The following is a 23,889-nucleotide window of genomic DNA, read 5'->3' on the forward strand; positions in this document are numbered from 1 at the left end:
TCAAAAGAATTTTTTGGCAGCTGCTTCTTGCTGAGTCCTAAGGAAAAAGAAGAAAAAAGCTGAATATAGTTCTATATATTTTGGAAAAAATACTTGTCTTAAATTTAAAAATCCAGTGTTGTCTACAGTATAGACTACATTCAGACAAGATGCACCCCAAACACGTGCAACCGTGTAAGCTCCATGGAACACTTGCTCAGTGTGAACCTGACTTCACAGGTGTTGCAAGTTCTGCTATGGACACAGACTACTGAGCACTTGAAATTAAATAACAGACAAATGTTGGGTTAAATTTCATTAAGAGACTTACTTGTACATAATATAGCCAATGAACAACAGCGTTTGTACCACTACAAAGATAATGAAGTGCATCGTAGATAAACATGATGGAAATGGTGGTAGTTCTGGGCATTTCGGTCTTTCATTTGATGGCTATAAGGCAAAGAACTTTGTATTACACTTAGTCACATTCTTAGGATAGAAAAGAAATAAATGTAAAATCTTCATAAAATTTATGGTTTACTACATCAGGGCAAGTCTTTCATACATTCAACTCATGTTTAACTTTTATTACCACGCTGTTTAAAGGGTAGCTGACCCCAGAAGGCCTCCCCTCTGTACTGGCCAGCCACTAACTCGTTGCCACCTGGCTCCATCTTCATCAGTGATGATGATTTTAACGTCCTTGAAGGTCATGGAAATTAGGTCACAGAATTCTCCACACACTCCCAGTTACACTGCCTTTACTGGAGTAATGATTAATAGTGCCCCCCTCACTCTCTGAAGTGCTCCTGCACAATGACACAGCTGCCCTCCCAATAAACAGCCTGGCAAACACAATGGTCTTCTCTCACCCTCATCCTCCTAGTTTATTTTTCTCCCTAGTTTCTTATTTCTCCTAATTTAAGCAGGTAATTAAATACCAGGCATAAAGATTTCACCAAGATATTGAGACAGAATGGCTAAAAGATTAGTAGTTCTCAATATGCCTACATCCACGGGGTGAAGTTCTTCAGTACAAATATATATCCCAACGCATCAACTTGGCCATTATAAGGGAAGCTAAAGTTGGAGTAAAATAACCTCAAGTACAACTAAGAGAATAGACAATATGCTTTGAATAAGAACTTATGATTAGTAAAGAAAACTACTAAGCCATACTTGAAAGACATAGGCTGTAACAGTTAAGAAGGGAATTATCCAAAAACACCAAAGGGACAAGATTAGCCGTTGAAGACCTAAATGCTCCCCCTCTACCACTCATAAGCTTATGATCTTGGGAAAGTAACTTTTTTCCCTAAAGGACAACAGATTTTAAAAAAGGTTTTGAAAGAGGGCCTCCCCTGCTGGCGCAGCAGTTGAGCACTGGGCTGCGAAGCTGCCAGCAGCCTCTGCAGCACCGGTTCGATCCCCAGCCACCAGTGAAGGTCCCACATGGCGCGACAGACCTCTCCTGCTGCGTCCACTGCTCCCCTCAGCAGTTTATTTCGTCAGTCTGCCTGTTCTGTTCCCCACTCTGGCTCTGGTGAATCCTCTCACCCTCCCGTGCTTCTGACGGTACCCAGTGATTGTATAAATAAATAATCTTTAAAAAAAAAAAAAAAAGGTTCTGAAAGAGCTAAAATTCCACAGAAAATACAAGGGATTGGGACTTCTGCTCTGGTAAGGTAGACTGGTAGTGTGGACTGAGGGCCCTGGAGAAGAAAACTAGCAGAACTGGAGACAAACTCACCACCACTTGGTAAGTGAACTTTTCCTGACGGAAGGGAAAGTCAGCTAACAAGATTAGCTAGCAAGAAATTATTAGACACAGTTTTGGAAAACACATAGGTCAGAGAAACAACTTTAAACCAACCTTGAATCAGAGAAGAAATTAAAGTAGAAATTAGAAAAAGCTCACTGAATGGTAATATAAATACTCCATAGAAAACAATCATGGGATGGGAGGAGCAACTTCTGCTTCCACCCAGGAAGGGGCTAACCACTGTGGGAGGTGCCCTCCCACTCTAGACAACTAGAAAGCAAGAAAAAATAAACAAAACCATTTTAAAGGCTGCTGCCATGATAGTCACGAGGAGTCAGACAAGGTGAGACCAGGGACAGCCCCAGCCTGCTACCTGGGGGCAGATTCTGGGCTGCAGTACAGGCAGGAGCCCCAGTTAGAAGCAAGTGATCTTGCTAGGTGGAAAAGACAGGGGTGTAAGCTTGGGACACTGACGTGGCTAGCACAGGAGTGACAGATTACAAGATCAGGCAGCTGTGCAGAGAAAGTTCTGGAGCTGTGCAGAAAGTCCATCACATTTTTGGCTGAACTTGACCTGCACGTGCGGGGCTGCGGCTCCCCGAGCTGCGCAATAAGCCACCCGAAGGCAACAGATGAACAGACTCTCAGAGCTCACATGAAGGGCTGCGAGCGGTCTGCCTTCCACCAGCATCCTCGGGTGGGTGCGCATTAGTAGTGGCGACACTTGAATTCTAAGCTAGTGGTCTCAATCAGGGCAGTTTATCTTGCCACAGAACATTTGGCAATGTCTGAAGGCATTTTTGACTGGGAAGTGCTACTGCATCTAGAGAGCAGGGGCTGAGCACGCCGCTGCACACCACTCCTCACGCAGGACAGCCTCCACGGAAGGTAGGGTCTGGTGCAGAACAGCAGCAGAGCTGTCTGAGGATCCCTGCCCGAATCACTGAACTAGACTCACCCAAACAAAGCTCAAAATGAGTACCCTGAAAGGGTCAAACTAATCCCAAAGACTTAACTGCAGACCAGAACAAAGTTGGACACTATCCAAAGACACACAACAAAATTCAACAATTTATAACATAGAAGCCAAAATGTTCAATCAAGAAATAAAAGTACAAGTCTAGAAGCTGGACTTCTCTGACTCTATCTCGTATGCATATATGAGGAACTACCTCAACTTTAGTCTGGTGAAATTTACATCTAGTGTAATTAATTACCTGCATGGCTGGGTTTCTAACTGCCATCCATGATCTGCTTCTATTCAGTCTATCTCCAGTCTTGTGCAGAAACAGTCCTGCAAAGAACAGCCTTCCACATACTAGGTATCCGTTTTCGGTTAGGTCAATGTATCAGTGGAAAGGCTGGTTAAAAGGCAGACGGTAGGTATTTTGACCAGCTATTGCTAACATCTCCTTTCCCAAGTTATTCCATCGCGCACATCCTATGGCAACCGAACAGGCTGTTGGCTTCCTCTAGTCTTGGCAACAGACTAGATACCGTTAGACCTCAGCTTTTTGTTAGACAGGTAAAAAAATGGTATCACAGTAGTTTTATTTTACAGTTCTTTTCTGTGAGTAACCTGGGCATCTTTTCACATGTGGCAAGTCATTTTATGGTGAGAGCTTTTTCCATGTACAGGTTATTAATTTCTCCAGCCATTTTTTATAGGGTTATTCCATATGCAACTCTTAGTATTGGTTATTTCAAGAAGATTAGATGGCCAAGGGCAGAAGTAAATGCTACCAACACTTGTGAATTTTTTAAGGGTCTTTAAAACCAAAAAAATAAAAAATAAAGAAGGAAATCTTAGAATGATCAAAAAACATAAAACCAATAAATAACAAAAAACTTAAAACTTGAAAAACTTAGAACGTATCAAAGGTCTGTCTTCTAGTATTGTCTCATACATATGTTTAACTTTGGAAATATGTTACCTCTTTTTAATAATGGAAAAAAAAACAAAAGACAAAGTCCCTTAAAATATACATTTCTTTAATAGTACAGAGAGAAACAAGAGTTCTCAGCACCTGTTTATCTAAAAACGGATTTGTCAAGAGACTCCCTTTCAAAGTTGTTTAAAAATAGCATTACCAATAACAAGAGTTACGTGTGTTTGCTTTTAGGAAACAATTTAGGAAAAAAAGTCTGGGATGGTGATAGCTCCATTAATTGGAAGAGCAATTTATTTTTTTCATTCTATTCAACAGGCTATAGAAGCAATGAGGTAGACCATACTGACATACAGATCCTATGGAATAAATACTACCTTGCTATTAAAAATGAGAATCAGGGCCTCCCTGGTGGCACAAGGGGTTAAGACACAACCTATGAAGCTATCCGCAGCCACTACAGCACGAGTTCCATCCCCGGCCAGGGAGCTACCCACATGGCACAGCAGACCTCTCCTGACTCACCCACTGCTCCCCTTAGCAGTGTTTCTTCGGTCAATCTGCCTGTTCTGTTCCCCACTCTGTCTCTGGTGAATCCTCTCACTCCCAACACCTCTGGTCTGTACCCCAGCTCTTGTATGCATAAATAAATAAATCTTAAAAGAAAAAATGAGAATCAGCACTAACTAAAAGGGTAGAATAAATAAAAGGTAGAATTTTCAGTGGCGTCTGTTCTTCCCTTCCTGAAGAAGACTGAGAGCAGGAGGCTGGGGGCAGGGCTCACCACACTCCGCTGCACCAAGTGGTCTATGTCCCGTTTCACCACATGCAGGTGCTCCTTGATGTCGTTGAAGTGTTGCGTGGTCTCATAGACGCCCCCGGCGGAGCCCGGATGCTGGATGCCGCTGACCAGCCGGACGGTTTCACTCATGGAGTTCCTGAGAGAAAAAAATTCTTTAGATGAAGGAAATGCCAATGTTTCCAATGGTTGAGATCTATTTCTAAGTCCAATATATTTGATTAAAAAAAAAAAAAAAGTAAAGAAAATCAGTATTTCAAAAACTGAATTGTTTTCAAGACTGAAAAATAATTTATGAAACTACAACTTAACATTATGTTTTATCTTTTATTATTAGTCATTGGAGGGCCTCCCTGGTAGCAAAGGCGTTAAGATGCAACCTATGAAACCATCCGCAGCCTCTGTAGCATGAGTTCGAATCCCGGCCAGCTAGGGAGCTACCTACACGGCGCAGCAGACATCTCCTGTCTTGCCTGCTGCTCCCCTCAGCAGTGTATTTCTGTCAGTCTGCCTGTTCTGTACCCCACTCTGTCTCTGGTGAATCCTCTCACCCCCGCATCTCTGACCTGTACCCCAGTTCTTATATGCATAATCTTTTTTTTTCTTAAAGATTTATTTATTTATGCATACAAGAGCTGGGGCATAGGCCAGAGATGCAGGGGGTGAGAGGATTCACCAGAGACAGAGCAGGGAACAGAACAGACGGACTGACTGAAATACACTGCTGAGGGGAGCAGCGGGGAAGGCAGGAGAGGTCTGCTTCGCCACGTGGGCCACTCCCTGGCCAGCCGGGGACTGAACTCGTGCTGCAGAGGCTGCGGATTGCCTCACAGTGCATTGCCTTACCTCTTGTGACACCAGGGAGGTCCTGCATAAATAACCTTTAAAAAAAAAAAAGTCATTGGGAAAAAAACCCATAAGAGTTAACACTAAATAATATGTTAAAACCAATATTATAAATGGATACTGAATAACGTAAGGGACTGTACTCTTAATGACCTGAAATCTTTCTAAGTGTTGAGTCTCTCTAGGTGTGCAGTGAAAAGTGAATACACCAGCCTTAAGCTCTTGAACCCTGCAAAGGTCTTCAGGACGGGCCTTGATCAGCCCCTGGACACCTTCCTAGTCAATGAGAGAATAGCTGGGTTGTTGTCTATCTGGGAACGTTTTGGGTCACATCAAGTAATTTGTGACAGTGTGATTTGCATTTTCTGTTTGCCTGGCACCTTAAAGGGGGGCCACAGACTGAAGTTCAGGTGAGCCACTGGAGGGTTCCATGCCTATGTGACTGACTTAATAAACTCCTGAATGCCAGGCCTGGGCAAACTGCCTGGTTGGCAACTCTGTGCCCATGTTGTCATACGTCACTGTCTGCCACTCCACTGGGAGGAGAGAATTGTTTTCTTCTGATAAATCTTTTACTTTTTTAATCTAAATTTTACTCCAGGGAAATGTTAGATAACTTACTTACTCATCCATCCAAATTGAACTGTCAAAGACACTTCCCGAAATTAAGAGATGTAATTGGGAGTATGTAGTGTTTGTAACACACAAGTGTGAATATGGCAGATTTTCTGGGTTCTGTGAGTACTTGAAGCAAACCACAGACCCTATAGCTGGGTCCTGGGGACAAATGTGATTTGTCCCTGCAGTTCCTTCAGATAGCCCCTACTTACAAACCTAATTAGTTATTCGACTAGATGGAAGTATCTATCTGTTGAAATATGAAGGAAAAAACTGGTTTTTGGGGATACCGAATGATGGTGCGGTAGTAGCCAACACAGTATTACTTGAAGAGTAATTCTGACCTTACTCAACATCTTACCTCACTCACTGATTTCGGCATGTATCTCCACGCACAGTGTATTACAATATACAGAGGTAAGATAAAGAGCGCAGCCACTGCATATGCCCTTGGGATATGAGTCTGTAAGCAGCACAGTAGAGACTATTGTGGATCTCTAAGTAATGACAGAAACATAACTGGGCTATTTAGTAAGAAGGAAGAAATACATGTGAATTTCTACTTCTCAAAACTATCATTGCTTTACCTGGGTGTTCTCATAAAGCTCTATAAATGGCAAGTAATTTATGCCATTAATATTTATATTATGAAGTATCTTCAAGTCTGAGAACTTTCTGGATTTGTAGATAAGACTGGACTGGAAAAATGCTTACAACTACTGAAGCTCATTGATGGCTACAGAGGTTCACTGTACTATTAGCCCATATACCTCTGAGTATGTGTGAGACCGGCATTAAGTCTTTAAAAATCCTTAAGGGGGCCTCCTCTGGTGGCGCTGTGGTTGAGCGCTGGCTGCGAAGATGCCCAAGCTGCCTGCAGCCTCTGCAGCACTGGTTCAATCCCTGGCCACGGGCGAGGGTCCCATATGGCGCGCAGACCTCTCCTGCCGCGCCCACTGCTCCCCTCAGCAGTGTATTTCGTTGGTCTGCCTGTTCTATTCCCCACTCTGGCTCTGGTGAATTCTCTCACCCTCCCGTGCTTCTGACTATACCCAGTGCTTTTATAAATAAATAAATCTTAAAAAAAAAAAATCCTTAAGGGTCTCCGTAAGCCCTGCGCAGCTCACAGTTCTGTCTCCTACTTCACTTTAAGCCTTTGTCTGTGATGCTCCTTCTAGTTCTGACCCCTTTCCTTCAAGAGTGAAGTCTAAAATGGAAAGCCTTGTTCAAGTATCTCCATTTCTTCTACATTTTCCTTCCCCTGAGTCTTCCCTGACAAATGCAACCACTACTCCTTGAATTAAAACACGCACACACACTCTCTCCTACCTCCTATCTATCTGTGTATGTGGAAGTTCTCCCTCACATAGCACAGACTCCTAATCCTATCTCTTGATTTCCTGAAGTGCCTTTGACAGTTCAATTTGGATGGATGAGTAAGTTATCTAACATTTCCCTGGAGTAAAATTTAGTTTAAAAAGGTAAAAGGTTTACCAGAAGAAAACAAAAAGAGTAACTTAAATTTCAGAATTACTTAGAAAGAAATAACATCAGGGTGAAGAAGTATAACAAAAGTTTTTTAAAATTGTATTTGCAACATATGAGTAATGAAGACTTTAAAATCTGCTACAAAATATCTCAAATGCTTTCTGGAAAATTAAAAAAAGCATGTGTTGATTACAATTTCTTCTAATGGCATTCATACTGAAGAAAATTCATGTGAGTCTTACCTTTTCCACTAAAACCCAAATTAAGGATTACATTTTAATACTCCTAAAATACTTACCAAGACCATAGACATCTCAGAACATAATTTTCTCACATATTAGCATTTAGGAATATTGCTTCCTAGAAGCAGGAATTTGCTTATGTATAAGTGTATTTTTTTTTTAAATTTTATTTTTTAATAGAGGCATCTTTTATTTATTTATTTGTTGTTTATACAAGCACTGGGTACAGTCAGAAGTGCGGGAGGGTGAGAGAATTCACCAGAGCCAGAGCGGGGAGCAGAGCAGGCAGAAGGACCGAAGTACACTGCTGAGGGGAGCAGCGGGCGGCAGGAGAGGTCTGCGCGCCATGTGGGACCCTCCTCCGGTGGCCTGGGAGCTGCTGGGGATCGAACCAGCGATGCAGAGACCGCGGGCAGCTTCGCAACCCAGCGCTCAACCGCTGCGCCACCGGGGAGGCCCTATAAGTGTATTTTTGATATACAAGGATTTGTCACTTAATGTATGGCTATTCAATCATTTATTCATTTGCATGTTGATAAAAATCAAATTTCTGCCCTTCGGAGATAGCCAACTTAGCAGGGGAGCAACGTGGTGGGGCACATCTAGACACCTCTGACATAGCTGGCACCCGGAGCTGAGTGTCCAAGGACATGGAGGGTTCTGTGGGGATGGGCCGAGTGGAGGTCGCATAGGGTACAGTCTTTGAAATGGTTTCACTCACCAAGCTCTCCCTGCATTAGGTATGCTTGTACTATAGTACTGAATTCCATGTAAGCTTATTCCCTTACAAAATTTTTCATAGGATTGTTACATATTACTTCATATTCTTTTTATATTTTAGAACTCCACAAATACATCTGATGGTTAAGCAATTGCTACAAATCTCTTTTTTTTTTAAAGGTGCTAAAGGACATCTTTTCTAGCTTAGAACAATTTAAAAATTTTCACATTTGTAGTTTCAAAATACCCAAAGTTCTTATACTTCACATTCCCCTCCTTACAAAATGAGCCTAGACTGTGATTCCTACCCTCATGGAGGAATCTTACATACATAGGGAATCCATGAAGTTAGGATAATGACATCACATGTCACTCAGATTTTTTTTTATAAACTTACTTCATTTCATTTACTTGTCTCAGAATTTCATGCTGAGTATTCACAACAGTATTCAGTTCTTGTTGTGAGATCTGCAGGGAAAAAAAAGGTGATTAGTCAGTTCAACAATCGACACCCTATAGGGACATAGTAGTAAGTCCTTCCTACTTCTCCATCAGAGGCTGACCAAGACCCATTCACACACTTGGAAAGCTCACCTGTCCCTGCTGCCCTGTGACTCCTGCTCCTCTTTTAGAGAGCTCCTCTGACAAAGAGGTGACATATCTTCTCTGTTCGTCAAGAATCATATCTAACTGTCGGTTCAGCTGCTTGATTTCCAGATGAATACGATTCTGTCCTTCAAAGATTTGTCTCAGCTCACGATCTCCTACAGTCTCAAATATTTCATCCGCTAAATAGAAATTGCAAATTAAAATTAGAATCACCTACACATATGGAATTTTCAAAATACATGAAGTGACTGAAGTGCCAACATATACTAAAATTAGAACACCACCTATATAGTGGTATGATCACCCAAACAATAAACATGCAGATAATTAACACAACCATATTAAATTACTGGATCTTCTCCCCTCCCCTCCCCCCAATCTCTGGGGGCTGAACATTTATTTTAAGAGGTCTGATTTTTTTTTTTAAACCTAAAAGTTGGTGGGCCTCCCCAGTGGCACAGTGGTTGAGCGCTGGGTTGCGAAGCTGCCCTCAGCCTCTGTAGCGCCGGTTTGATCCCCGGCCACCTAGCGAGGGTCCCACGTGGTGCGCAGACCTCTCCTGCCACCTGCTGCTCCCCTCAGCAGTGTACTTTGTCTGTCTGCCTGTTCTGCTTTCTGCTCTGGCTCTGGTGAATTCTCTCACCCTCCCACGCTTCTGACTGTGCCCAGTGCTTGTATAAATAAATAAATCTTAAAAAAAAAACCAAAAAACCTAAAAGTTGGGCCTCCCTTGTTGCACAAGGGGTTAAGATGCAGCACTATGAAGCTACCCACAGCCACTGCAGCACAAGTTCGATCCCCGGGCAGGGAGGTGACCCACATGGCGCAGCAGACCTCTCCCGACTCGCCCACTGCTCCCCTCAGCAGTATATTTCAGTCAATCTGCCTGTTCTGTTCCCCACTTTCTCTGGTAAATCCTCTCACCTCCCAAATCCCTGGCCTGTACCCCAGTTCTTGTATGCATAAATAAATAAATCTTTAAAAAATAAATAAAACCTAAAAGTCATTTCTCTTCCAAATTCTATTTATGTGAACAGGCAGAACTAATTTATGCCAATAGAACCAGGACAGCAGTTGCTTCTGGGGAGAGACAGGAAGGGTGAGGTTTGACATTAGAGCTTGAGGAAACTTTCTGGAATGATAATATTTTGTACACTGATCTGGGTGACGGTTAAACACGTATACACATGTCAAAATTCTTCATACTATCCACTTAAAATTGGTACATTTTACTCATGTAAAGGATAAAGGAGTCAAGAACAAGTGATTTTCCTTTTATACCTGAACACACGGAAAACAGATAATTTCATCTGCTTACTACAATGCTTCAGGATATACCCATATGTAATGCTTCAACAAATCCAAGAAAAGAAATATATCTTTCATTTTTTTCTTCATTAAGTCTGAATCATACTTGCTGATCATTAAAAGAATTATATACTACAGAGAGTTCAAAAGTTAGCCCCAGGCTTTATTTAATAAGCCTTGATCATCTGAACTGCTGGAGAATAATCCAGTAAGAAAAGCTAGCAAATAAAATGAAGTCACTCTATTTGGTCTTAATAAATATTTCATTTTTGATGTGCTACTTAAGCACACTTAAGTTCTTAATTACACTGGCTTAAACTAATATTTTAAAATATCTAAAGTAAATATTTAAAGTTCAGAATTCTGCTGAACGGTAAGGGGAGTCAGATAATCACTAACATTACTTGTAATAGTTTTGGTAGTTTTCAAGTGTTATTTCTACCTTAATAAGGTAATTGTGTGCCACCAGAAGGGAAGAAATAAACCTTGGATGATTTCACTAAGTCTTAACTATTAGATCAGCAATGTTGTTTCTAGGTTTAAGGGTCACAGAAGTAAATACAGCCCCTGTCCTTGGAGCTTACACCCCGTAGTTCACAGCTGCTCCACTGGACCATGGTACTCCACACTGCACAACCCACTAAAGCACATGCTCACTGGTAAAAACCTCTATCTCCAGGTCCTTTAAAGATGGAAGCTTTGCTCATAAGTTGTTCCCAGCAATGACATAAAGTGTGCGGGGGCAGAGTAGGATGCAGGTGCCACGGCTCCTGCTGCAGTTGAGAAAGCCTCACTATGCCACACCTGGATGTCCCTGCAGGTCGGGGTGGTCCTTCTGGAATTCTTCTTTTTTTTTATCCAGTTCTTGTTGAAAGTGCTCAAATTCCTCCTGATACTTTTCCTTTTCTTTTTCTGAAATGTCTTTGTCTGCTGTAGGCTTAAAAAGAGAAAAAAAGATAAATCTTAATATATGTTCTTTTTTTTCTTAACAACATCACTAGTTGAAATGTTAATTTTAAAATGTTATCTCTTATTTAAATTTAGCCTTGTTATGAATAATTACAATACCACAAAATCACAGTCAGGCCACTTACTGTTTGCTACAAGTGCATTGTTATCTAATGCTTAGGACGCCATGAGGCAGGCAGCACAAGCATCTGCGGCACAGTGTGTCTCAGGTAGAGCAGCCTGCGCCAGGCCACACACAACCGGCAGAAACACGCAACCGGCAGAAACAAGATGCGAACTTCAAGATGTGAACTTCGGTCTTCCCAAATTTTCAGCTCCAATGCAGTATCACCAAACTGCAAATACATTTTTTGAAAAAAATGTGTATACTTACTGGTTCTTTTCCAGGCTCAGTCAATTGGAAAGTCAGAAAAGAAAGGACATCATGATCATCTACAAATTAAAAAAATAAAAATATAATAAACATAAGGAAAATAGCAAAAAAGTAGCTAATTTGGTGGAGACAATAGTGCTTCGTGAGCTTGGAGACAAACATTCATCTGAAAGATTTACATTAAAAAAAGCTAAAATTCATTTTCTTAAATACTAAACTAGAACAATTAGCAGGGCTTCACATATGACAGGTGCTTACTAAATGTCTGACAAGGCAACGAACACATAAATCAATGGTCAAACAAGTCCAAACTCCTAATTGTGGCACCAAGATCCTACTATATTTCCCCACAAATCTCGTTCATGTCCTAGCTGGATAACATGAAATTCTGTCTTTCGTGTATTTCCTGAACTTATCTGTCTCTGAGGGTTTCTTATAGCACCTGCTATTTTTGGCCTCACTTTCTTTCTACAAAGTTGATACTATCCTGTCCTGACTTACTGGGACAGTCCTGATTTATCCACGTTGTCCTCGCACTAAAAGCATCCCTTTTCTTCTCATAGCATCCTCAGTTGGATAATGATTGCTCTAGCTGTACATCATCCCAATTTGATTTCCTCATATTAACAGTTTCATTTTATCTAAAATAGTATTAAAAAAGCAAATTAATTTCAAACTGTTTAAACTGAAAACAGGGCATCACAAAGCAAACTACTTAACACTGAATTAAAATGCCAATCCTGCCTAGTCACATCCATAAAGCCAGAGAACTTAATTCAAGCTGTGTGGCAATCTCTATGCTAGCTGTCATATTTTGCAGGTCTACAAATGTAGCCAGATTAGAGAAAATTGTAAGCACAATGTATACTCTCTCCCTCCCTGTGTTTTTGTAAAGAACAATTCATATATCTGGAAATAATATCATAGACAGCACCAGATAAACATAAGGTGGCATGAATATCAAATGATAAGCTTATGTATCACCACATGCAGGAAAAAAATGGTAAATATAGCTTAAGGTTTAGTCCCAGTAATATTTTCTCAGGCTACCAAACTCATTTAAATATAATATGACAATTCTGAGGTGCCCATAACTTTTGGCAATTAACCATTTAGAGCTTCAACTTTAAATATAACTTCTTCACTATAAAACAGCAGCCAAACTGAAGCGCTAACAGACATGATTATAGGGAGCCCTAGACGACCAGGGCTGTGTACCTACAGAATGTCAGTAGAGAATCAGCAGTCCTAAGAGCAAAAGACTGGCACTAGAGATTACAGGGAGCTTACAATTAGACTTAAAAGGTTTAAGTAAAAAAGTCTGCACATCTCCAAAATACAACATTCCCCATAAAACTCAATCACAACCTTTTAATATTAAAAGAGATCAAGATTTACCTGCAAGCCCTCCTGTTGCAGCAGATACTGCAAAATGCCCTTGGGCTGGGACAACCATATTTTCCACTTTGGCACAAAATTCATAATCATTTTTATCTGGTGTGAAGCCATTGTTGATCATTACCTAGAAAGACAGACTGAAGTTACAGCTTTCACAATAGACACAGTAAGATGAATTTCAAGTACCCAGTTTAGGACTAAAACTATCTAATCTTTATATTGGATATAATAACCAACTATCAAAAAGGTAGCCGCTTTCTCTGAATATCATAAAGGTAATCCCTTGTTCCTCACTTAGTATCATTAAAACAAGAACCGTCAGTTAAGAAGATGGTTTTTGTCCTACTACGCAGCAAAGGCTTACAGAGAAAGCGCTGATCGTGTTACATGAAAATCTGTATGAAAACAGAATATGGTTCACTTTAGGGAGACACGATTGCCTTCGCTAATGGTTCATCCATAAGAGGAAGAAGCCTTTTTCTGAGACCCAGTGACAGAATTAAAATAGGCTGAATTTACAATTTTCATTGGTTGAGAATTAGAGTCCCTAATTAGAAGAATGAACCAGGATATCTACCATGATCATTCCTGTCTGCTCAGTCAATAAACAGTGACCTCTTTCAAACTGATAATGGAGTGCTTTACAGGTCGTTTGCTTCTCTTCCTTTAACTAGTAAGCTCACTGAACTGCCATAAATTAGCAGAGATAGCAAAAGTGACAGAAGTCATACTGATAAAAAGGCAGAAAGTGAAAAAACTAACATGTGAGTTTCTACTCTGCACCAGGGTAAGGGCAATTCCATCATTACTTCCAGACGTAAAGTTTTGAGTGTGATACTGGAGTCACACAGGGGAAATGCCCTACTGTAACATTTTTTAGCAAGAGAGTAAGATAATAAAACACCTTTCATTATGAAGCGTTAATCTCTCCATAATGAAAACATGTGAAGTGCTACCAATTTTCTAAAATCACCTGCTGTTCAGTTGACTAATATTCATCAACTGTTTCCTCTGATCAGTGATGTTCCTATTTCAGTTTTATCATTCACCACTGGCACACCTCTGAAGTCTTTCAAATCAAAATCAACAACCAGTAAGACATCTGTCTCTGAGCTAAAAAACAAACAAGTTAATCACAAGCGAATTACAAAATTAAACACTTTCGACTGTTCAGTGTTTTTTCCTTAAATTTTCTTATTGTCAAGTTCTAACTCTAAATTAAAGAAGGGACACAGTGTAGTCATCATACTTTAAGTGTGGAGGAACATCAGGACTGTGACTACACAGGTACAAAACAGCCACTGATTAATGCCAGTAACATTCGTTTGAGATCATCAGTGACATTCTTATTCATCCTCTAGTTTCAACCTATTGTTAAACATTGCACTTGCAAGATACAAAGTCTCTTGTTTTGACTACCTTTTTGCCAGCATGTCTTCCTGGTCATACACAGTAACTGGCAGGAACAAGATACTTCCAATGGTGAAACAACTGGGACAAGCTAAATATTATATATATTTTTAAGTACTATCTTCATAAACATTTCTTGAGTACAAGATTGGAGACTATGAGGAACACAGGTATAATAAGGTCTGCACTGGAAGGATACAATCATCCAACTATTTCTGGAAACTGGGATAGGGCTCACAGTCTGCAACCATGAGCACCGTGCGCCTGCATCTGCCACACCAGTGTCTGCGCTCTGTCCTATGAAGGTAAGTGTGACTCAATGATGATCCTAATGAAAATGTACAGATGTGCAACAAGTACAGAGGAACTCAAAGCCAAGTCAATCATAATAGGCTGGACTCTTTATTTTGAAATGTATAAATTTGGAATTTAAGACTGAGCTAATATAAGGTTTTTTCAAAGAATTTCCTTTTTCAGAGTGTTATATGGAGGAGTATGAGGTTAGCTTGTAATTTAGGGAAAAGATAAAAATCAAACAAGATATTCTTTACTTCTAAGTATTATGTAATCAAGTCTAAGTATTGTGTAATCTTTAAAAAGCAAAGTTGGCGGGCCTCCTCTGGTGGCACAGTGGTTGAGCGCTGGGCTGCAAGGCTGCCCGCAGCCTCTGCAGCGCCGGTTCGTTCCCTGGCCGCCGGCGAGGGTCCCACAAAAAACAAAAAACAAAAAAAAGCAAAGTTGGCACTGCACTGTGATCTTAGTTATTATAACTGCCAGCTGAATAGATCCACCTAAATATTACCTTAAGCTCAAATTGTTTACGACTAAACTCATTACAAGCCCTCTGTCTTCCCATCCCTCCCTCAAACGAGCACAAATACGTGCTTCTTGGCCAATTAGCTGAATCACTTAGTTGCTACACTTGTCCTGAAATTCAGGATCTCTCACTCCACAACTGTATTCACCCCCAGGCCCAAGCAAACTAGTGATAAGTCCTATAGTGCTGGAGACCAGCTCCAGATAGAAGTCGTGTCAGGGATCTCAGAAAGGAGAGGACGGAGTCGGTGAAAAACCTTTTTCTCTTTTTCTCAGTGGGCTGAGGGGAAGTGGAGCAAGGTAGGAGTGAGGAAGACACAGACACCTTATTTGGTGCAAGTATCTCCTGCTGAGGGTCTCAGCGGGTCTTTATTTATACCTTATGGCGAGCGGTGGGATTACAGCAGTGTAAGCATTGAGGCAGAACAGAAACAATCAATACATATTTTCTCATGAACATGCAAAGACTCCCCAGGTCTCACACCTAAAGGGCAATTCTCTGGTAACCTTAAGAACAATTAGTTTCCTAGGTACAGCTCATTTACTAACATGATCAATCATACATGACAGCACAACATTTGGCATCAATTAAACTTTCTCAGTTATAAAGTGGGTGTAAAATTCCTATTCTATATTCAATTATTAAAATCATTCTCTCTCCTAGCGCTCAATTAACTTGGTTAATAAATTGATTACTTCAAAGTAGTCTGAAATAACTCATCATATCTAAGTAAGTTCTACTGAAGTCTAACTCCTAACTAGAAATTCCTAACCTCCACAGGGCCTGCGAACTATTGACCTCTTGCAAACACCAGGAAATGTACTGCTGGTGCAAACATGCACCCCCACCCCCCCCTCCCCAGGTGTCAGGTTATGGCTTCCAAGCACAGTTGGTTCAGGGCAGCTTGTTCTCCATAGTTCTCAGGGCGGGAACATTTCTTTCCTAGCTATACCTTTTGCATTATTTACTTTCTTTGATACTAATTCAGGTGTAAGAATAACAAATCAATTAACGTCTAGGTCTAGGTCCCAATTGGGTTTTCATATGCCAATTAATGACTAACTTCTGCATTAACCAAGAACAAAGAGGAGAGCTTTAGCAGGCGTTGCCATGGAGACTCCCTAGTTCAGATCTTCTTTGGGAAGTGCAAGAACTCCCCTCTTCTGGGAAGTACAACTTTCCCTCTTCCAGGGAGCACAGAAACTCCCCACTTCTAGGGAGTCTCCCCCAATGCCCCGACCATGTCAAGAGACAGCATAAGAGGTGCAGCCTGCCGCAATAAAGTCTCTATCTCCTAATCAACATTGCACCATCTTTCCTTTCCCTGAATTCAGACCACACGCAGGGTCTTGAAATTAAGAAAGTGTTGGGCTTATATCATAGTTCTTTTACTCACTGGGTCTGACACTGCCCAAGTTACAAAATCTCCCACACTGAATTTCTCTATGGTGTAGAGAATGAAGATGCCTACTCTACAGGGTTGGTGGAAAGAATAAATGTGAAACTGCATGTAAAGTATGAACCATTGAGAGTCAAGGAGTCTAAATCACTGCATCCTTTGTTCCTTTCATAAATACCATTGTGAGAACCCTGATGTCTAAGTCATCTTCCTCACTGCAAATATTATCATTTCACTTTTCTGCTTTAAACTCTTTAAACAGTTCCTTAATGGATAAACTTCATGAGGTATACAAGATATCACTGCCTCCTTTCACGCCCACTTCCCTTGGATCTCCTCTATCCTTCAGTCATACCAAGCCACTTGCCTTTCCCCAATTTTTCACCTTCTCTCAAGTCCCGATGCCTGTTTTCTCTGTTCAGAATAGGCACCCCCATCTAGGAAATTCCTTCTTCCCCCTCAAGGTGCAGCTCAACTCTAAGAAACTTTTTCCCTCTCTCACTTGCCAGTGTCATAGAATTCTAACCCCTGATCCCTTAGTAGTGTCTGTGCTGAAACATTTATCATGTAGCATAGTAATGCTACATAGTGTCTCCACTACTGACTATAAGCTCTCTGGAAAATACGACCTGTCTTACTCATACTTCTATCTTGAAAACTTGGATATTTACATCATGTAGAGCCTAAACATTTACTGACTAAATGACCTACTGGCAAGGTTTTACAACATGAGGCCACTTAGACTAAGCTCTAAAGCTAATTCTGTTCACTTACAGTACCAATGATGAACAATATACAAATTTAATGCATGTAATTTTCATCAAAGATTTAAAATGAAAAGTCACACCAGATGACTGTTCATGTAATTATCTCTAAAGCATGTTACTTACTGTCAGTGTTTTCTGGTAATATGTAATCTTTGCCCGGACAGGATAAGGTTTATTTCGAAAGTCCCTCTGGCAGCTTGCTAAGGCTTGATTAGCACCATCACTATAGCCCAAGGGAAAGGAAAACAAACAGGAAACTTAAGAGCCTCACTATTTAAAATGATTAATGTCTAAGAAGATGAAAATACTATGAACTTATTGTTTGAAGGGATATTTGAAGCCATTTATTCAGAGGACAAAACACTGATGCACAAGTTTTTCCTGTGACTCCTGTCAGGACTCTGGATGCATGGAGCCTGACATCACTGAGTGCTGGTGGCACCGGGAAAGTTCTGTCCTCCATGAGACTAGGGCAGTAGCTCTCGACCCAGGGCAGAATCAGAACTCCACAGGGAGCTTTTAAAACTTGTAGATTCCTAGATCTGCCCTAAATCAACTAAAGCAAAATCTCAAGGAGGAGGCCCAGACATCTCTATTTTAAATAGCTCCACAACAAGTAGCTGTGGTGAACTATCACGACCGGGGCTGAAAGTTACAGAGCTCAGAAACAGCAAACAGCAGCACAGATAGGAAAATTTTTTTAGCTCACTCACTGGCTAAAAAAGTAACTCCTTTCATAACAAACATGTAAAAATAAAAAATATACACATCTAATTTATAAACATTATACTGAATACTTGGGGCTTTGAGAATCTTTAAGGAAAGATGAGGTAGTATCAACTGCTTAGTCATTAGTTTGGTGAAGGCTCTGAAACTTATTTTTAAAGATTTTTTTTTTAATAAAGATGAAAAAACATGGCTAATGGCATCATTCATTGAGAGCCAAGAACATTTTATAAACCTTTAAAAGAATTAAGTCATTTTAAGCTAAATAACATTTTCATGCCTGAACTTTCAGATGCCCCACAGAAAGAACATTAAAGCAGACCCAAATTAAAATAATACATTTCTACTAAGTTACAAAATACATCTTTAAATAAAAAAATCTTATTTCATTAGGAAGAGATTCAGACTTGAAACATTTTCTAAAGCTTTCAAAGAGAAGCTGACATCAGTAATAATTTAAGAAACACACACTTACTTTTGATGGTCGTAATGGATTTGTCCATTGTTGCCTATAATTACTATAGCAGGATTATTTTTCTAAAAAATAAAATGTATTTAAATGTTTTAAAGTCCTTAAATCAAAAAAAAAATTTAATCATTTTAGATGTGCTGTCAGGTCGCTTACATCTCTAAGTTTCCAGGACTCAAAATTTTAAAACAATACAAGAGATTTCTACTTATTTACAAGAGATTTCTACTTATTTAGAAGAAATTTAGTAAATTAGAATCATTCAAAAATAGTCACTTAATATCTCATTAAAGTCTGATGTTGTGCTCTATCCTTGAATAATCAACCTGAACATATATTTGAGAACACAGTGAGCATGCACAAGAGTGGACTTAATAGCAGCTTAGTTACAGGAGGACTAACATGGCCTCAGCATCCAGGATCATTAAAGTTCTCCTTTAAATTGCTAATAATGACCTCTGAAAAATCATTATCTAAACACTGAGCTGCAACAAAGATCATTAATCATACAGCTGCCAAAGCACAGGTAATGTTCCCAATAAAAAGCGTATTTTGTTCTTAACTCATTTAGGAGGGACCCTCAGAGAAAATGACTGATCAAAACAAATTATTAACATATAAAAAGATATTAATATGCCAGCTAACAGTAGTAATGCACATGGTTATTTTCTTGAAAACAAACTGTAAGAGTCTTCTAAACACTACTAGTTTCATTGCCTAAACCTAAAAGAATCATGTTTGGGGCCTCCCCGGTGGCGCAGCAGTTGAGTGCTGGGTTGCGAAGCTGCCCACAGCCTCTGCAGCGCCAGTTCAATCCCCAGCCGCCAGGGCAAGGGTCCCACATGGCATGCAGACCTCTCCTGCCACCCGCTGCTCCCCTCAACAGTGTACTTCATCGATCTGCCTGCTCTGCTCTCCCCTCTGGCTCTGGTGAATTCTCTCACCCTCCCATACTTCTGACTGTACCCAGTGCTTGTATAAATCAATAAATAAATCTTTAAAAAAAAAAAAAGAATCATGTTTATCTGTCAAATTCCTAAGCACACACAAGGTGGTGCAAAGTTCTGAGTTACAGTTTCATTATCACCTCAAGTTGGTGCATGACAAATCATGCTGTCAACCTTTAAATCTATAAAAATCCCAACTATATAAAGACTAACCTTCTAAATGAAACTACAGCCTGAGAGGTACTCTACAATTAAACTGACAGAAGTGTTAAGTCAGCTATATTTTTTACAAATTAACTTTGTTAGCAGATACATTAAAGTAGGTAACAACAAATATACCTTTCCATCATTGTCAAAAGAATCAAAAAATATTCCAACACCATTCCACATATCAGCTGATCCAAACACAGGACCGTCCAAGCCTTGATTTTCTGTATACCAAACTGCCTGTAAATATATAAAAGGAAACATTTAGAGGCTTTTGTGCACTTATGTACATTCTTTCAAGTTAAAGAAATGATCATACCAGGCCATCTGCTCCAATTCGACCTCTTCCTGTCACTCGAAAAGTGACCTCGATTTCCCAGTTCTCGAAGGCTGCTTTTGTCTTTGTCCACACTGATCCTCTTTGGCTTTTTAAAGATGGTGCTATTCGAATTTGATCTGAACTTGGAATAGCATCTATAACACAAATCAGGGAAGAAAAACTTTAAGTTATAATTAGGTAAAATTCAATGAACCATTGCCAAACTGTTACACATACCTATAGATACCTAATTTTAACTTAGTAATCTGTAAAATAATTGTGTTATGAAAAAATATTACAGTTACAGTTTCATCACTGAAAATTTTAGGGCTTTTGATCACCTCCTTATCTTCTGAAAAGTAAAACATCTCTGTAAAAAATAAATAAATAAAGCTACAACCATACACTAAAAATTCAAGGGACAGAAGGAAGGAAATTATAGCTTAAAGAGCAAACCAACCATTTGATTGTCAAAATATTCTCTTTCAAAGACATAAAAGAGTTGCATATTATTTTTTAAAAACTGCAATGTTTTTTCTGTTTACAAATGTTAGGAAAGTTCAGATTGTGAAAAGAACATACCATAAAAAAAAAAAAAGATTTATTTCTAGTTTCAGTTCAGTTGTGTGGTTTTGAGCAAATAATTCTCTTATGGGGGTTCACCATATGTTCACCGTAAAACAAAGGAGCTAGGCTCAATCACTTCCACATACATGCTAAAAGTTATATGCAGAGCCTTGTGTATATATATTCTTCCAGGGTCAACTGAATTTCAAGTCAATTTCAGTGTGAGCAGGTTCTCAGAAAATAATGCTCCTCCAAATGGTTCACATCACCTCCTCCAAGATAGGTTCAAGTCCCAAATATACCATTTACTGACTCTTTGATCATAGACAAGTTACTCTAGTTCTAACAACCTCATAAGCATACAAGTTCTTACATAAGTGCATATAAATACCTGAATAAATGTTAGCATTCCTAATATTGAACTAGATAATTACTAAGGTACTTATCAGGCCTAAATTTGAACAGTTCTGGCATGCCCTCTCAGATATTAACCTGTTCTAACATTCATGCTGGGATATGACTGAATTTTCTTTTCACAGGTAGGAAAAAAAAATGGATGAAAAGACACTCTGAGATACTTTGGTAAGATCACTATTTGTCACCATCACTTTCAATGCATAAAGGCTGGGAGGCAGACATCTGGAAAGAGTGCGGGACACAGACTCAGAATACCTGGATTTGAGTTCTGTTCTACACTAGCTATGTCATCTTTCTGAACATTGTCATCTAAAGACAGGTGATACCTGCCTTACTAGTAAGGCTCAAATCAGAGAAGGAAGGTGAAAGAACTCTGAGGCCTATAAAGGATTACTAATGGCTGTTATCATTTTTGCCCTTATGGACCCAAGGATGTGTACTGACAGTACTAAAAGGTCATTAGAGTTAAGAAAAAGAAACACCATATTTCTTCATTTGGGGATGAATATAAAGTACTATTTGTAATTTTAAATCTCTCTACTTTAAGAATTGTTTTAAGTAATGGAGTTCAGGAAAAAATGAAAAGGGAAAAAAATGATCAATTAAGAAGAGTGAGACTGTAAAAATCCCAGTCCCATCAAAGGGAAGGAAGAGCCACAGCAGCGATTCCCAGAGCCAGTAGGTAGTAGCTAGAATACTAACTTCCTTATTTTAAACCCAGTCTAGCCATACAACTTTAAATCATCAGGTATATTATCTGGCATTTCCCCCAGGAGATGGCTTAACTGGTAGCAAGCTCTGTAAAGAAATTTATGGTAACTAATTTGAGTAACTGAATAACATTCCTAATTGGCTCATATAAGTGAGAGAGAGAAAGAGAAGAGCGAGCAGGCAAGGAGGTGCAGAAGTGAAATAATTCATCACCACTGCTGAAAAATGCATCATAGTTACTAAAAGAAAAACAGAAAGTCCCCAAACTTGTGTCTGGTACACCCACATCATCTTGTAAAAACAATGTTGCCTTGATTATAAAAAAAAAAAAAAAAAGCCCAATAATATTCCCTTCTCAGAGGGCATATAATGCATGTCTGCTGAGTAACAAAATAATTGCACTGTACTTCAAATACTTAATGACTTGGTCATTAAGTCAAATTGAAATTTGCACCTTTTAATTACACATTAATTTCAGTGAAATGGTCCTTCCTAAAAATGTGCCTCCTATTCAGTAATTACTTTCCAGGCATGGAATCTTTTGTATACAAATCTTAAATAAATGATTGCTTAATTACACATAAAAATGGAGTTCCAATTGCCACCCTACAGAAAGGCATTCTATGCTTGTTTCTAAGAGTGTACCCGATGGTCACTGAGCAGAACTTATAGCATGCCAAGTGTAAGGCTGATTCCTTAGTCAGCAGTGACACATCAGCACTAAAAAGTAGATGTGTTTAGTTTCACATATGTAAATGTCTAGCAAAGCTCTATTACTTACTAACCGTGATAAACACACAGAATGAATAAAAATATGGGGCATAGGTTATTTCAACCCCTTAATCCCCCCCCAAAGGTTGTAGATATGCTATTCTTCTTCTCAAGATTCAGAAACCACTACCAGCAAATATTTTCCTTCTATTAACTCAAGGGAATGTGACTATAAGTTACATAACGTGTTAACACAGGAGAAAAGCTCAAAGACCTACACCAAGTCACCAAGAGAGGCAAATGTAAGGTGCAGTTCAAACAGGACAAGAATGTCCTCTGACATAAAGACTTAAATTACTATGTAAGCACCATATGCCATCTCTGGGGTCTTCAGGGAGCATGCACAACAACCTGAGCATTACCCACTGCTAATATCCGAGAAAAGAAAGCGGGGGAGGGCCCCGAGAAAGCAGACAAGGAGTCGGGGGGGGGGGGGTCTGCTGGAGCAGGTATGAGGCTGGGACGGAAGGGGGTGTGGGATGTCTCCCCTGGAGACGTGGAGTTAGGGTGAAACACGATGCCTACAAGCGGGTTTAAGGCAAGTGCAGCAAGTAACAAAACACCTCTAGATCAAACGGAAAGAACCCAAGAGATCAAAGAACGGGGGGCACGAGGAAGGGGGGCGGCCAGGATAGGGGGGTCAGAGGGGCTGGCAAGCGGTGGGGATTTGGAGGACCAGAGCCGGCCTGCAGAAGGGCTGCTGAGCAGGGCCCCCTCCACAGCGCAGGGGTGTGCGGGGGGGGGGGGCGTGGAGAGGGGTGGGCGCACGGCGGGAGGGGACCCCGGCCCCCCGCCCCCGGCCCCGCTCACTCCCGGCGTGGGCCCAGAAGGGCACGGTCCCGTCGCTCTGCACCAGGTGCGGCCCCTTGAAGCTGTATTTATACTCGAAGCGGCGATGGGGCGCCGCGGCCGGGGTGCTGGCGCCGCCGGCGGCCGCGGGGTCGCCTCCCGTGCCGTCGCCGCCGACGAACCGACTGAGCGACAGCAGCAGGGCGCAGAGGAGAGGCCGCGCTCCGGCCCGGGAACCCCACCGCCTGGACCCCGCCATCTTGGATTCTGGGACGCGGAGGCCGGCGGGAGGGGGAGGGGCGCGGAGCCGCGGACAGCCAACAGGGCGCTCGCTGATTGGCGGAGCCCGCGGGACCCGGGGGCAAGGTTGAGCCCCGCCCCCGGCCCGCGCTCCCCCGGAGGCCGCGGTCTCCGGAGCCTCTGTGGGCGGGGCCACTCGCGAGGGGCGGGGCGAGGGGTGTGGCCTGTACGCCCCGCCCATCTTCTACCAGCGCGGGAAAGAGACTCCGGTTTTCTCTTCCCACGTGGCAGGGTGTGTTGACGCTGTTGACCCCATCCATACCTGCTGCA

At 40.9% G+C, this 23,889-nt stretch overlaps 1 protein-coding gene across 1 annotated transcript; it reads right to left on the reverse strand.

The window, feature by feature from the left end:
• On the reverse strand, nt 1-23,578 carry LMAN1 (lectin, mannose binding 1; the record flags this gene model as incomplete). The annotated part of the gene is made up of 13 exons (XM_084252066.1): nt 1-37; nt 311-432; nt 4,418-4,571; nt 8,744-8,814; nt 8,941-9,134; nt 11,068-11,200; nt 11,606-11,664; nt 13,004-13,127; nt 17,520-17,619; nt 18,598-18,659; nt 19,878-19,985; nt 20,065-20,219; nt 23,341-23,578. The coding sequence occupies 13 exons, from the start codon at nt 23,576-23,578 to the stop codon at nt 1-3; spliced, it is 1,557 nt and encodes a 518-aa protein (XP_084108192.1).
• Between the last annotated feature and the right edge of the window lie 311 nt (nt 23,579-23,889).

The sequence above is a fragment of the Talpa europaea genome (genome assembly GCF_964194135.1).
Source record: "Talpa europaea genome assembly, chromosome: 13".
NCBI lineage: Eukaryota > Metazoa > Chordata > Mammalia > Eulipotyphla > Talpidae > Talpa > Talpa europaea.